The sequence below is a fragment of the Pelodiscus sinensis genome, chromosome 1, assembly GCF_049634645.1.
Source record: "Pelodiscus sinensis isolate JC-2024 chromosome 1, ASM4963464v1, whole genome shotgun sequence".
NCBI classification, from domain to species: Eukaryota; Metazoa; Chordata; order Testudines; family Trionychidae; genus Pelodiscus; species Pelodiscus sinensis.
In genome coordinates this window covers 227,300,645-227,317,434 of record NC_134711.1, presented here as the reverse complement: position 1 = coordinate 227,317,434, position 16,790 = coordinate 227,300,645, and the positions used below count along the sequence as shown (strand labels likewise).

Sequence of the window (16,790 nt, the reverse complement as noted above, 5' to 3'; positions counted from 1 at the left end):
ATTTGAATAATTACTCCCCAGTGCATCCTACTAAGTCTGAAGTAGCGCATCCATGTTGACAGAGTCTTTCTTGGACTAATTTCAAGGCTTCACCGTAGTGTGGACTTGCTAGTTCGAATTTGTTAAATCTGGAATTATTAAGTCGAATTTAGTAATTTCGGAATACTTTCCTAGTATAGACATGGCCCTAGTGCAGAAAAGCCTTATTTAAAAGAAAAACGAAGCTGCTTATTAAAACTGAAACTGAACATGGTGGTATAAATTAAAGCAAAACATAGGAATCTGTGCATTATATTCAGGTGACCCAACCCCCCATCAAGCCACCCCAACTACATGATCCTAAGCATACGTACAGAACAGGTGTAATTGTGTGACCTTGGAAATCAATTTCTAAAGGAATATATTTTTACAAAATCTGATTAAGTGTACTTAGCCTTTTGTGCATGCTCTTCTATAAATACAGGAATGCAACTTTTATATTTGTGCCATAAAACCTCAGACAGTAAATATTTTACTGAAATACACGTTTTCAGTTGTTATGTGGTTACTTTATTACTTCAGGTAGCTGCCCTGAGATATTAGTCAGTCTACTAAGGTCTAAAGATGAGTTTCTTTTAATCTCTAAATTCGTAGTACTGCCAAATGGACCACATAGTGAAGGGGCATCTGCTGTTGCTATCCAGTAAACACAACTGGGTGGAGCAACATTCACAGGCTTGAAAGATATGAGCTGATACCCAGGGTCGGCAGAATTCTTAGGGTAGCCACTCCAGTGCTGAACAATTCCTGCCTAGGGGTGGCTCTAGGTTTGCCAACTTTCTGATCGAGTGAAACTGAACATCTTGGCCCTGCCCCTTCTGTGAGGCCCTACCTCAATCACTGCCTCTCCATCCTTCCAGCACTCTCTCTCTTTCCTACCTTAACTCACTTGCTCATTTTCATCAGGCTAGGGAGAGCCCATTTCAACCTGGTGTTCAGTTGAAAACTGGGAAAATGTCTCCCTGCATCTGGCTGGTGGGTGAATGACTGGGGCGATGACAGATCTCCATGCACGGTCATGGAAGGGAAGGGAGGTGCAAGGAAGGGAGGCTGTATTTGCACTGACTGTTACCAATTAATATTTTTTCATCCATTTCATGGTCTAGCTGAAATTGATGAGTACCAACATATATTGAGTTAACTAGACTCTTGCCAAGACTACTTTAAACATTCTTCCGCAAAAGGTCTCATGAGGTAGGAAACTTTAAATAGAGAATAAAACAAAATTAATTATTCCATTTACAAATAATATGCAGAAATGCTCAGCTAGCTCAATAAAACAAGTGACCAGGTATGATGGCCTCTCTTCTACTGTCTTTTAATCCACCAATAATTCGCTGCTAAGAGTCTCTCTGATTTCTTGCTTGAGTTGCTTTTTTTTTTCTTATCCACCTGTTCTCATATAGCTGCTCTTTACAAGCATTAAAATTTCTCGTACACCACTGGTATATGGCACACAATGTAGGATATATTTTCTGTTAATGGTTGATCTTATATTTTTAATTGTTGAATGTGATGCTATATGAATTTCCTTCTCTTTAGTCCATGAAATTAATAAACTTGCTTAGATTTATTAAAGCAAGAAATGAAGGAGTGAATGGAATCAGAATAATAGTTTCCCCTCCGTGATTGTCTTACAAATATTTACTCTCATAGGATTTCATAATGGCATTGATCATCAAATTATCAGCAAGCTAATGATTTTAAAGTCATAATAGACCTCATCTCATAATTAAACCTTCTATATGGCAGAGTAATAATTACAACAATCATCATTTGTGTATTCACAAGATCATTTTTGGAGGTCAATATTACATTAATTAAATAGATAAATAGATGGAAGATTTTAGGTGTCTAAGAGTTGGAGACTGTTTTTTACAACCAAAAGTTTAGAGAGAACGGAAAGTGCAAGGAATCTGAGACTTTTGCAAAGAAATGCAGCAATACAATACAGAAATGTTGAGGAACCTTTTTGACATGTGGAAATACACCAAATAGTAAAGGAAAACATGTAACAACAGCCTCAATTGCACACTTCAGGCTCAGACCTTGTTACATAGAAAAACGAAAATGCTAATTAATTTGATATACTATTGAATGGAGGTATCTGTGGTGTATTGAGAACTGTATTGGAACTGCAAGCTATCCTTTTAAGAATGTGTCAGAAAGGGTAGTCTTCAGGTGTTGCTTCCAGTCAGGGGACTCTGCAGTGAAGTATGAATGTGGGAGCAGTCAGTCTGGAAAGGGACAACTTAAATCAGAGTAAAGCAAAGTTGTGCTTTCCTGTCTTGGAGGCATCCTCTTTTCTATTTTGGGGTTCTTGTGTATAATTGTTCTGAATTATAAGAAATAGAATAGCATTACATGGCAACCTCAAGAGTTTTTATGTTTTCATCTAACTTTTTGGTTTGTGTGCTGTGAATATAGGAGTGTCATACTATTATCTAATTTTTAGCCGGTCAGGTCCAGGCAGATCAAAACAGGAAAATAGTTCTTAGCCCAAAAATTGGTGTATATGAATTGCTCCAACAATTGGCTTGCACGCCTAAAAGCAGTCTAGTTACAATCCTGGTCAACCAAATCTGCCATGGTAATTTGCCAGAGCCCAACAATTACTACAGTACAAGGTTTTCCAGGTGCACAGTGGTATGATCTCCATAATAATGTGGTCCTAATAGAATGTCAGCAGACCCATTACAGTTCCTGCACTGCTCTAGATACCTTGTGAGGAATTGTGTAGGGATTTTAACACCAAATAGGGCAAAAAGAACAAAGACAATATTTTAATTGAATATGTACCACGACTGATCAGCAGGGAGGCAGGAGCTGGAGGTGGCTCATAGGGTGTTTGAGATATGGATTCCAGAATATTGGAACATACTGTCCCTTTGATCTGAAATAACCTAGATTGGTGAGCATCTGGATAAGCTGCAAAAGACATCTGTTTGACATGAATTTTGGAGAGGGAGGATGATGGAGTAGAATGATGAAGGAGTGGAAAACAGCTTTATTTTATGTGGTGGGCTGGCAGAGTTCCTTATAAATGATTGTTTTGACACTTCTGTGTAATAGTAGTTATAGAGCTATGTGCGAATTTTCCAATGAAAAATCTGTTGACAAAAAAAAATGTAGAACCTACAAAACTGAGAATAATGAACAAGGTAGAATTAAAATTTTCCTACAGAAAATTTCAGTCGGGAAAATTGAAATCAGGTTAAGATGACCTGAATAAAAACCAATTTTGTTTATGCATCTGGATTGAAATGTTTTGTTTCAGGCCATTTTGACATTAATTTTTGTCTTCCTGAGTTGCTATGGTGAATCATAGGGGCTGTAGTTCAGGTACCTCTATTTCTGAACAGTATCTCCCACAATACATAGTGGTCTTTCTTTCCATTTAAACTACTGTGGGGTTTAAGGAGATCTCAGGATCTCAACTCATCTTTAAAGATGTAGGCCAGCTGAGGAATCTAGTGAATAGATAAGAGCGAGGTCATGAGGCACCTGAACTACAACTTCCATGAGGCACAATGACAGCTTTTATGATCACAATTCAATGCTGAACTGATCTGCAGGCAAAATATTTTGTCATTTCTGGATGAAAATTTATTTGGACTTTCTATTCCATGCAAATATTTTATATTTAGAGTTTTTGCCCCAATTCTAGATGAAAACAAATGATGACATTTTAGAATTTCTTGCAAGATGGAAATTCCGAAGTTTAGCCAGTTCTCATTATGTTTTATGTTTCTTAGGGAATGTCTACACTACAGCGCTAATTCGAACTAAGCTAATTCGAACTAACAGATCCAGACTAAAAAACTAGTTCGAATTAGCGTTTTGCTAATTCGAACTAGCATGTCCACATTGAGTGGACCCTGAACCGGGGTTAAGGATGGCCGGAAGCAGTGTCGGCAGGGCATCAGATGAGGACTTAGAGCGTGGAGCTGCTGCCTCAGACTAGCCGAGGGCTGCGCTTAAAGGGACCCGACCCCCACCCCGGACAGACAGTTCTCAGGGGTGCCCCGCTTGCAAAGCAGTCCTGGCTTGGAGTGCCCTGAGTGCCCACACTGGGCACATCACACCACTCGGCCATCAGCCCGGCTGCACTTGCCGCAGGCTGCCATCTGGGAAGAGGGGGCAATTGGGGGGCTGCAGGAGAGCTTCCACCCCCAGAAGCCTGCAGAGCCAGCCCAGTCCTCCCCATCGGGGGCTCGTACCCCATTCCTCCCTCACCTCCTTCCACTTACCCTTCCCTAGCCCCCCTTCCTGATGTACAAAATAAAGAAAACGTGTGGTCAAAAATAGAATCTCTCTTTATTGAACAAAACTCGGGGAGACTGGGAAAAGGAGGTGGGAGAGGGGAAGAGAGAGGATGGGAGAGGGGAGGGCAACTAAAATGATCAGAGGTTTGAACAGGTCCCATATGAAGAGAGGCTAAAGAGACTGGGACTTTTCAGTTTAGAAAAGAGGAGACTGAGGGGGGATAGGATAGGAGGTCTATAAAAGCATGAGTGAGGTGGAGAGGGTGCATCAAGAAAAGTTCTTCATTAGTTCCCATAATAGAAGGACTAGAGGATACCAAAGGAAAGGAATGGGTAGCAGGCTTCAAACTAGTAACAGAAAGTTGTTCTTCACAAAGCAAAGAGTCAACCTGTGGAACTCCTTGCTGCAGGAGGCTGTGAAGGCTACAACTAGAACAGAGTTTAAAGAGAAGTGAGATAAAGTGATGGAGGTTGGGTCCATGGAGTGGTATTAGCCAGGGGATAGGAGTGGTGTCCCTGCCCAAAGTTTGTGGAAGGCTGGAGAGGGATGGCACGAGACAAATGGCTTGGTCACTGTCTTCGGTCCATCCCCTCCAGGGTCCCTAGGGTTGTAGGCTACTGGGCTAGATGGACCTTTGGTCTGACCCAGGACGGCCATTGTAAGCTCAGGGCTCAGGGTCGGGGGTCTCAGTGGACCACCTTGATTTTCATGAACACCTGCTCCTGGGTGGCCAGGCTGGCAGCTCTCCTGCCCTAGACGGCCACTTTCCTGTGCCTAGTGCCTCTTGCGGTCCCAGGCAAGTTCCTGGGAGCCGGCAGCCTGGTCCCGGGAAGAGGGGGAGGGTTGGGGGCATTGGGTGGCTGGCCCGAGCCGTGCCAGGTGCAGGGTCTGCTAGCTGGGTGCTGGCAGGCTTGCACCTGGCACGGGCATCGTAGCCAGCCCGTGCCCCTTTAAGGGGTCCGGGGCTGGGAGGGGGGCAATAGAGTTTCCCTGGTGTTGGCCAGAGTGGCCACCAGGGAAACCTGGGGAGGGCTAGCCTCCCACTAGTTCGAATTAAGGGGCTACACACCCCTTAATTCGAACTAGTAAGTTTGAACTAGGCTTAGTCCTCGTAGAATGAGGTTTACCTAGTTCGAACTAAGTGCTCCGCTAGTTCGAATTAAGTTTGAACTAGCGGAGCGCTAGTGTAGCGCCTATCAAAGTTAATTCGAGCTAACGTCCGTTAGTTCGAATTAACTTTGTAGTGTAGACATACCCTTAGTGCCTTGTGTAAGTATTTTTATTATTATTATTATTTAAACATATCTAAAAGTGAACAGTAGTTTGACACATTTCCGGGGTGGGGGGAGTCACAAAGGCTTTGTCTACACTGCAACACTATTTTTGAGATACCAGAGTATCCTGAAATTGCTATCCTGTATCTTCACAGCAAGCCTGTTATTTTGTACTTGCCATTCTGACGTCCCTGTAAACCATTGTATGAGGAATAAGTGACGTTTTAGAATAGCGCTTTATTTCGAAATTTGGCACCATGTAGACAGCGCCAAATGACAAAATAAGCTATTTCAAAACAGCATCAAAATCGCATCTGTAATTTGCATAGCTCAAATTGCATATCTTATTTTGAGTTATGATGCAGTGTAGACATATCTACACAGAAATAGCTTATTTCTATTTTACTGTCTCTGTGTGTCACTCATTTTTGTTACCATGCATCTTTCAGTGTTGATATCTGTTAGGATAGAGCCTTGAATATTCTCTTCATTCTTTCTCCTTTCTTTCTCCTCCCCCATGTACCATAATACTTCTACAGGCAGTCCCCGAGTTACGCGGATCCGACTTATGTCGGATCCGCACTTACGAATGGGGCTTTCTCGCCTCGGAGCTCACAGGTAGCGGGACCGCCCAGAGCGCAGCAGTCCCGCCACCTCGACCTCTGGGGTGAGAAAAGCTGCTCCGGGTGCCCCTGGTCTGCTGGGGACTGTCTCCAGCAGGCCAGGGACACCTGGAGCAAAGCCTCAGAGGCACAGGACTCCGCCGCCGCTGCGGCTTTGCTTCCGGTGTCCCTGGTCTGCTGGAGATGGTCCCCAGCAGACCAGAGGCACCGGGAGCAAAGCCGCAGCGGCGGCGGGGTCCCGCTCCTCCCCGGCTTTGCTCCGGGTGTCCCTGGTCTGCTGGGGACCATCTCCAGCAGACCAGGGACACCTGGAGCAAAGCTGGGGAGGCGGAGGGGTCCTGTGCCTCTGAGGCTTTGCCAGAGCAAAGCCTCAGAGGCGCGGCACCCCGCCTCCACTGCGGCTTTGCTCCCCATGTCCCTGGTCTGCTGGGGGGGGGGGTGCACTAGCTGCGCCCCCCCCCCCCCAGCAGACCAGGATTTTGTTGTGGACCCTGGGATAGAACAGCTGGGGTGCTGTCAGGTTGGTCCTGCAGGGACCTACCTGGAAGCCCAGCTGTTCTGTCCCAGGCTCGAGATTCAGCCGCTGTTGAAACTGATCAGTGGCTGATTCCAGGAAGCTGGGGGCAGAGCAATTCTGCCTCCAGCTTCCTCTAGTCAGCCCCTGGTCAGTTTCAGCAGCAGCAGCTGAATCTGGAGCCAGTTCCGACTTACATACAAATTCAACTTAAGAACAAACCTATAGTCCCTTTCTTGTACGTAACCCGGGGACTGCCTGTACTGATAATACCAGTTGCTGAAAATGTGGGAGCACTGTTTATGCCGGTCACTGGGAACACTCCTTTATCTTTTGACCAGACTTATGATGTTTTTTTCTCTCTGTCCTTCACACACTGGCATATTAACAAGTGAAGCAAGAATAGCTGGGAGTGGAATGGACAGGAAGAATGGCAACAACATGTATAGCACTCCCAAACAGGGTATGACTCGGTGACAGCATATCAGGAGCAAGTCAGAGGAACTGCCTAAAAGCATGACATTTGAGAGGCACGTCTGTGGCAGTATGACCAACATGGAGATAATTGTGTCATACAGTTTCAGCTTTTCAAATGCAAGGCTGGTACAACATAAACACAGCCATTATGAAACATAATTACTGAGCCTGAACTACAAGCCATTTTTTAAACTTAATCATCAATAAAAAAAAACTCTGCCAAACCAATGGATTTTCTAGAATAGAAAATATTCTTGGTGTAGGGTCAAATAAGAGCAATGAAACCTCGTAAAGCCCTTTTGTAACATACCTAAAAGGAATATTTGCAACCAAGCTTGGTAGCCTATATGTCAGATTTCAGTCCTATGACATTTAAAAGCTGAGCTACAGTATAAACATCCATCATGTTAATGTGATTGCTTTTAATGGCTGGAAGGCCACATGAAAGAAATGACACATTTCCCATCCTCCCCCTGTTCTCTTTACCCAAGAAATAAGTACTCTGCCTCACTAGCATGCCCAGACCTTATTACTTTAAGATCAAGGGATCCTGACCAAGAAGCTGCTGTGCCTCCAGCCTGCAAGACACAGTACTCTATTTAATAATAAATAAGATCAGCAACTGGAAAGTCAGGGAATGCAGGTGAGACAGGTGCTACTAGAGCATCAATATATCTCTGATGATTCTCGCCGACAGAATAACTCCTCATGGAACAACATCTGATGACCCTGCACTAAGATAGCAAGCTCTTTGCCTTTATTTTCTGTACCAATAAAGTGAATCAGCATTGAAGGTGTGCATTGCATGAGCTGTAATTTTCTCTCCTCCATTCAAGATGTCTTCCTTCAATAATGATCTCTCTACTTCTCTCATCCAAAAGGGTCCTGATAGAAACAAGCCTCCCTCTCTTGCAGAGGCATGCTGGACACATCTCCCTTGCCAACTGGACAGTGGTAGTTTCTTTGTGTAACTAGAGCAGAGGTGAGCAAATACCAGCCTATGGGTTGTATCTGGTCCACCAGGTTAGTCCCTGGTGGGTCGCCACCACTATATTTACTTGTGCCTCCGCATGTCCAGGTGATTGCATCTCCTGTTGGCTACACATTGCTGTTCCTGATGAATTGGAGCTATGGAAAATGGTGTCCCAGTCTGTGCTGCTTCCTGCAAGTCCCATTGGCCAGGAACGGTGATCTGAGGCCAAAGAGAACTGCAATTGCTGGTATCTGCAAAGTTGCAGGTAAATATAGTGGCAGCGGCCCACCAGGGGCTAACCCTGGTAAATCGCTGCCATTTTATTGCCCACCCCTGAACTAAGGTGATTACTGGTGAAATTAACAGAAAATTCTAATTTCCAGATAGGTTTATTATCACCTACAGTATTTGCTAACTCTGTGACAATGTATAATTTGAATGGTTCCAGTTTTCAGGTGTTATAAATAGGAGTAGTGACAGTGAAATCATTGCTTCTGTTTATTTCAATGAAACTATAGCAGCCTACACCAGCTGAGGATTGGGGACAAAATGTGTAGCACAAAGATCTTTATCCTAAGTGTTTCTGAATACTAAAAAAACCTCCCCATATTCAACACAATCACATGCCTTTTCATCAACATTACTCAGACTTCTTTTCACAATAGCCCCCCTCAGAGACCTGAATTTATATCCTGACATCAGGTCACAAGTGAACATTAATTATTTCTGGTCACCAGTAGTGCACATTATTTAACAATCACAAAGTTCAGAATAATTCACAATCTCTGTGAAAAATGGCAGGAGCGAAAGTATAATAGTAAAGGCATCGTAGGTCAGGAACGCCATAAGTTGGTATACTGCATGGGGGGAAGTTTGTACAATGTCCACCCAGCGTGTACCTGGCTTAAATCAATACTATTGCTACCTCACTTTCATTAGTACTAAATATACTCCAGTTCTCTTAATAATATAAAGATAGACTCCTTGATCTCAGGGTAGCAGAACAGTGAGCCATGGGGGAGACAGATATTGGTCTCATGTAAAAACTTACATTGAATGACTTAAATAACTTAAATGGATTACATTTGACAGACAGTTCAGATTGGAAGAATTACCAGCTTCTATCTAAGCCTCAACTACTGTCTTCATTGTGACACTCTTCTTTTCCAGCTCTGTCTTTGATGAGAGAAAATTCACTCTCCATGCTAGCTTAATCCTAAATAATGCTTGCCATCTGTGATGAAGTCTTGGTCACAAAGTATGGTCAGACTACAATGAGTTCATTCATTTAAAAGCTGCTTTACTAGGAATAACATCCTGATAAACAGGAACAGTTCTCTGGCACATGTAGAATGATGTATAGTCCCAGAGTCATAAAGTATACATTGCAATTATATTACATTATAGAGCTACTTGAGAAACAGCTAGTTACTTTGTCAGTGTGATCATTTGTAGTAATACAAGGGGCAGATAAATACAGTAGTACTCAGTAGACTTGGTCAGAAAAAATTAAGTAAAACAATTTTTTTCATGGAAAATGCAGTTCCATAAAACCAAAATGCTTTACAAAATGTTCTGTCATTAATTCACAGACACACCTTCCTCAATACATATTCTTTCCTTATAAGATAACCATGAAGGTGATTTACTTAAGAACATTATTACAGATCTGCGATGTGACTTTATGCACCACCCACCAATAGCCCCAGAATTCCCTGGGCTTCAGACATCCATATGAGGTATATTACCCTTGATATACATCCACTGCCACCCAGGATGAGGAGCAATACGTTGCTGCTGGCCTACAGCAGCAGTAAGTAATGACACCATGCACACTGGCTCAACGGAGCTGATCAGTGAATTAGTGGATGTGACCAATGCTCCGTCACCTATTTCCTGCCACTCTCTTCCCACCTGCCCCAGGAGAAGGTAGTAAGCAGGCTTGCCCAGACTCTTGGTATGTGAAGGGGTTCTTACTTTTCCTTATTCCCTTGTGTAGGCACACAGTCCAAATGACTGTTACACCCTTTGAATTTATGGCCTTGGTTTCAAAACAGTCTTAAACTTAGCTCCCTTTTTGCACCCTTGTTTATATGTGGGCACTATTTATGTCATGTCAGGTATATCTAAATACCTCTTTTTGGATACAGACATGCACTCAGATGATAAATGAAACATTGTGCCCACAAACGGCTTGCACAAAAAGGGAGGCAGGGTTTTTCTTTGTGTTTCTTCTTTCTCTGTCTGTCTGTTTATTTGTAGTAGAACAAATCACTGTATTGCATTTAGGAGATAAAAGGCTCTTACCCGGTTGCCTTCAAATCTTGAGCGATCAGTGTTTTCCTTTGCTGTCTTTTCTGCAAGTTTCTTCTGCCTTTGAGGGCCTTTTCCAAAGAAGATGTAATTAACAAAGGCGTATTCAAGTAAGGCCAAGAAGACAAATACAAAGCAGCCCATAAGATACATGTCAATGGCTTTAACATAGGGAATTTTAGGCAAAGTCTCCCGAAGATGAGTGTTGATTGTTGTCATAGTCAGTACAGTTGTAATTCCTAAATAAAGAAATAGAAGGGTGGGCATCTTATATGTTTCAGTAGATCATGTATTAGTTTTCTCTTCTGTTTTGGAAAGTTTCTTCATTAGCTTGGCGTAACTTAAACATATTGGGGAGTAGGGTGGAACCAATGGCATCACACTGGGGCATAATTTGGCTCAGTACACTAACACTGGGAGTTCAAAGCATGATGGAATCAAACTGATCCTTGTATCAGCCTTGTCATTTATACATTTCAACATATCTTAGAACATATTAAACTGTTTACCAGTCACACTACAGGATATGCCAACTCTGAAATTAAATACTCATAGCTGGCCCATTTTTGCTGAGTTGATCTTGCAGGGTTTGATTTACAGGGTTGTAACATTTTGATGTAGGCATTGATGCTCAGGTTGGGACCTCAGCTCTGGGATCTTGTGATGGGGGAGGGTCCAAGAGCCTGGACTCCAATCCAAGACGAAATATCTATGCACGGCGTTACAGCACTGCAGCCTGCCCTGAGAGCCCAAGTCATCTGACACTGGCCAGCCTGGGCATTTAATTGCAGTGTACACATACCCTCAGAGGAACTTAACCTTTAGGAAAACACAGACCTCTTGCAGAAGTCCTAGTCAACAAGGTTCTATAAGTGAATCCCTTCCTAAGCAAACATCTAAGCTAGACAGGATCTGAAACAACATAGTACTGCAGTGCAGAGTGAGTGTTAAACACCATCATTCTGGTTTGAGAGCATTTTACACCCATTTTGCACTAGTGTATGTGACTACACAAGATACAGAGTACTCAAGGATCAGGCTTACCATCTTGAATGTGATGCAGGACAAGGGGATAGCTTACGGATTTTAGGTGGCATCCTCCATAATAACTTAGGAATACTGGCTGCTTTCACAGGAGAACCTGCCAGATTGATTTTTGGCCTTTGAAGTGGAGTCTTGGTCAGGGTTACCAACAGACTTTGCCAGATGCTAGGTAATGTGTGTGTCAGGGGTGGCGGAGGGGTGGAGGAGAAGGGGACTCAAATTCAGGCCACACCAGAAGAGTGTGGCTTTGGGTGGAAGGGTTGGGAATATGGGCAGCAAGCCCTCAGAACTGCCCAGGCTGACTCTTGCAACTCCTTTGAGTGTGGCTGACTAATTGTTATTTTTATTCTCAGAGGGGTAGCTGTTTTAGTCTGTAACTCAGTGTCGGACCGAGCCACAGCTGTGCCCTGGGCAGTGGGCGTGCAGCGCAGGCGCAGCCTAGCCCCAGGCGCACGGCTCATGCGCAGCCTGGCCCCAGCGATGCGGCGCCTCTTACCACTTCAATCAGGCGCCCCCCATAGTTGGCGCCTCAGGCAGCTGCCCGGCTAGCCCCCCAGCTAGCCCCTTTCTTAATCCGCCCCTGCTGTAACTGAAAACACTTTTTAAAAATAGTTCTGCAGCACCTTAGGCTATGTCTAGACTGCAGGCTTCTTTCGAAAGAGCCTCTTTCGAAAGAGCCTCTTTCGAAAGATCGCGTCTAGACTGCAGGCAGATCTTTCGAAAGAGAAATCCGCTTTTTCGAAAGAGAGCGCCCAGCGAGTCTGGATGCTCTCTTTCGAAGACGGCCTCTTTACATTGAAGAACGCCTTCTTTCGAAAGAGGAACTTTCGAAAGAAGGCGTTCTTCCTCGTAAATTGAGGTTTACCGCCATCGAAAGAAAAGCCGCGTTCTTTCGAAATAATTTCGAAAGAACGCGGCTTGAGTCTGGACGCAGGGGAAGTAGCCTTTTCCCGAAAAAACCCCTGAGTCTGGACACGGCCTTAGAGACTAACAAAAAAATCTAGATGGTATCATGAGCTTCTGTAGGCACAACCCACTTCTTCAGATGAATGGAGTAAGGGGTCCAGAGTTACCAACAGATTTAACAGACACTGTAATTGACAATATTTTTCCTATTTTTTCCTTTTCTTTTCCTTCCCATCCCCTCTCTTTTTCTGCTATATATTTGTACCCTGGATCCCTTACTCCATTCCTCTGAAGAAGTGATTTGTGCCCATGAAAGCTCATGTTATTATTATTGTTTATTACTTGGGTTGCTTTAGAGCCTAGGAACCTCTGATGTTGACTAGGACCCCGCCCTCTATGCTAGGTGCTGCGCAAACCACTTTACCTCCCTCCCACTTGGCTGTGCTAAGCATGAATACAGCTGAGACTCAAGCCCTCAGAGTATGATCCTGGAATCTGCCACCACTGAAGTCATTGGCAACATGCCACTGATTCTAATGTGAGCAAGACTGGGCTTTGTTTGAGGAACTCACATTAGAGATTTAATGATAGTTACATTCTGCATTGAGAGAACAAGCCATTATTGACTCAACACAAAATGACATGATTTTGGCATAAGTGAGGTTGGGATATCAAAATACTGACATGCTGCAATCTTTAACAACTTCTGAAGGCTACATTTAGTTTGACATTTTAATGTCCCACTCATCCTTATCACATACCAAGGGCAACTCTTGCTGCTGATGCATCATAATTGATCCAGAATGACACCCATGACAAAATGGTAATCAGTATAGAGGGCATGTAGGTCTGAAGAATAAAATATCCAATATTTCTCTTCAACTTAAAGCTCAGTGAGAGTCTTGGATAGGCACCTAAGAAAAAGGGGGAAAATAACACTTATTTATACTGAAAAAAGACCCTGGTAGACAAAATACTTTAGTTTCCATAGAAACTAAATCATGTACCTTTGATGGGATGTTATGACATTTATAGAACAGAAGGGTAAATGCCTTACGTGTATTACTGGTTACCAAATGCATGCTATTCAAAAGGAATTCTGGACTTTCTGCAGAGAATGCCCTAATATTAAAACTGGTTGTATTTTATGGAGAAAAGAGGTACTAAGATAAAATTTTAATTATAAAACAATTGGCTGAGCTCTGGAATTTTTGTAATAAGTGATGCTTAAATCTCTATGTAAAATCTAATATATAAACGAGAATGTTTGTACACTAATAACTTGGACACTATAAGAGCTACCGCAACCAAACTTTGCATGGGGTAACCTTTTATCCAGGAGAAGGTTTTAAGGAAATGGGAGGAAAGAGATGAGAGATCGACACTTCTCCCCAGGGCTGCACGGAGCTTGGCAGTGCAGGGAGAAGCCGCTTCCTGGGGAAAACAGCAGGGCCAGTCACTCACTAAGGCCAGCGGAGGGACAAGGAAGCAGAGGGCAGGCTCGGGCGCCAGCAGCAAGCACGCAGCTCCTTTCCTCCTTCCTCCCCTCAGGCTCCTCACCTCAGTTATATCAACTGTCAACTTATATTTCAACAATGTATACTAACAAAGCGCAAAGACAGTCACTTAAAGTAGTTAGAATTGATTTGGAGACATCTTGCTTTTCACATGGACAACTCTATGTTGTGTGTTCAAGAGTTGGAAGTGGAAACATTTGTACATATTTGTTAAGAATAATAAAACAAATATAGTTTACAATAAAGTTTTTGATGATAACATGTAAAATCGGTTGTTTTATACTTTTTTATATATTTTAATCCCTATAGAACTCAGTGCAACTTTTCTACCATTCGAAAAATGATAATGGACTACTGTTTTTCTAAATTTTGTTCCTCCACTTTCCCAAGCAATGCCGGGTAATTCCCACTAGTATTATCTAAGGGTATGTCTACACTACCCCCCTAACTACCCCCCTAACTACATAGTTCGAACTATCTAGCCCGTGCCGCATGTAGCCGCGCGGCACGGGGTTCGAACAAGCCGGCTTTTAAAAATGGCGGAGCCGGCTTTATGCTAATGAAGCCCGGGAAATTCAAATCCCGGGCTTCATTAGCAAGTTCGGTATGCATACATTACCCCCCTAGTTCGAACTAGGGGGGTAGTGTAGACATACCCTAAGTGTCTACACTACAGCATTATTTTGAAATATCTTATTTTGAAATAATGCATCTACACACAAAATGCATTTCAAAATAGCGGTTTGCTATTTCAAAATAGCACATCCACACTGAGTGGACGCTGACTCGCATTTAAGGTGGCTGGAACCAGGTCCGGCAGGGCATTAGGTCATGAGTTACTTTGTGTGGCTCCTGCTTGAGGCTGAGGCCTGTGCTTACAGGGACCCCCAGGACAGCCAGTTCTCAGGTTTCCCTGCTTGCTTGCCTACCTCGATGAGGGACAGCAAAGCATTATGTCTCTGAATGCTCTGGTTGCCCTCACTTGGGACACCACAGCGCTCTGCAACATGGAAGCAGAGCTGCCCCGGGACCTCTGGTGCTTCTCGTGGATGTGTTGCTATGAGCCTGGCTGCACTTTCTGGAGGCTGCAATCCAGGAGGTCCATCGGGGGCTGTCAGTATCCCGGAGGACCTGCAGAAGAGCTTCCACCATGAGGAGCACTAAGAGCCTCCCTGGTCTGCCCCACTGGGGGCTTGTGCCTCATTCCTCCTTCGTGTCATTCCACTTACCCCTCCTTAAGCCCCCTTCTTGATGTCAAATAAAATACATATATTTTCATGAACACAAACTCACTTTATTTAACAAAACTGGGGGGGGGAATGAAACTCTGGTGAGATTGGGGAAAGGAGGCGGGAGAGCGGAGAAGAGAGGGTGGGAGAGAGGAGGGGGAAACCTGGGAGGAGAGAGCTGGAAGGGGAAAGCAAGGGGAAAAGGGGGAGAGGAAGCTCAGAGCTCAGGATTGTGGGTCTCGCCGGACCAACTTGATTTTCATGCAAACCTGTTCCTGGATTTGCATATGGCTTTTGGTGGCCAGGGTGGCAGCTATCTTGTCATAGACAGCCATGTTCCTCCATCTAGTGCAGAGATCATGGATGTTGGGGGCATCCCCCCCCCCCCCAAACCTGAATAAGATCCATGATCTCTACCCTGGACCAGGAAGGCGCCCACCTTCTCTGGCCCCTGGCAGGCTCCTGGGAGCTGACAGACTGCTCCTGGGGAGTGGTGGAGGGCTGGCTGCCAGTGGCTTGCTGGCTCATGTTTGGAGCCACTGGGTCATGGCAGTGACTGCTGGCTCTGGGCTGGCAGGCTTGGAGCTGGCACAGGCACTGTGGCCAGAGTCAACATCTTTTAGGGCTCCGGGGTGTGGGGAGGGAGAGAAGTGTTCCTGGTTGAGGCTGGAGTGGTCACCAGGGCACCCTGGGAAGGCTGGAGACCCCCTATTTCGAAATGTGTGTCTACACAGCACTTATTTTGAAATACCTATTTTGAATTTGGCATTATTTCTCATGGAACGAGGTTTACCAAATTCAAAATAAGCGCTCCGCTATTTTGAATTAATTTCAAAATAGCGATTTGGCTGTGTAGACACTAGTAAAGTTATTTCGAAATAATGGCTGTTATTCAAAATAACTTTGCTGTGTAGACATACCCTAAATGAATTATTTTCATGTTCCATTTATTGAGTGCATTAGTACAATTAACAGTCAAAATGTAATATGATTAACTTAATTTTAATATAATTATAATTAAAATCAATTTTGCATCATGCATTATTTAGATAGAATAACTGTTCCTGAACTGACACTTATCAAATAGACCCAAACAATGTGAAATGTGTTACCTAAAGTGTCAGAAATAAATTATTTTCAGTAATAGTAAGAAAAAGAACACAACATAAGAATGGCCATACCAGGTCAGTCAAACGGTACTGGGATAGATAAAATGTTTTCAAAACATGCTAAACATTATATTTCAATTATCATTGAGACATACTACACATTATTATAGCCTGTTTTTAAAAGTTAGTGGAGAGGAATGGTGAGCTAACCAATATTTCCTCTTTATTTAGTCCAGTATCCTGTCTTCTGACTGTGGTCAATGTCAAGTGCCTTGGAGAGAATGAACAGAATAGGTCATCATAAAGGGCTTGTCTATACAACAGAGAAAATTGACTCTCCGGCGGTCGATCTTCTAGCATTAGAATTAATGAGTCTAGTGAAGACCTGCTTATTTGAATTGAGGGAGTGCTCCCAATTGGCACCGATAGTCCTTTACATCACCATGCATAAGGGAAGTTGCACAGGAGCATTTGCTCCCATCAACCTCCCAATATTTGGACAGCCC

At 43.7% G+C, this 16,790-nt stretch overlaps 1 protein-coding gene across 4 annotated transcripts in view; it reads right to left on the bottom strand.

The window, feature by feature from the left end:
* GABRB3 (gamma-aminobutyric acid type A receptor subunit beta3) overlaps positions 1 to 16,790 on the bottom strand; it is a 282,050-nt gene that overhangs the window by 20,659 nt on the left and 244,601 nt on the right. For all 4 annotated transcript variants that reach the window (XM_006116094.4, XM_075916425.1, XM_075916421.1 and 1 more), the window contains 2 exons: positions 13,191 to 13,343; positions 10,474 to 10,718 (listed from right to left, as the gene is read on the bottom strand). In XM_006116094.4, coding sequence (XP_006116156.1) covers positions 10,474 to 10,718; positions 13,191 to 13,343 — 398 coding nt within the window. The remainder of the gene's footprint in view (positions 1 to 10,473; positions 10,719 to 13,190; positions 13,344 to 16,790) is intronic.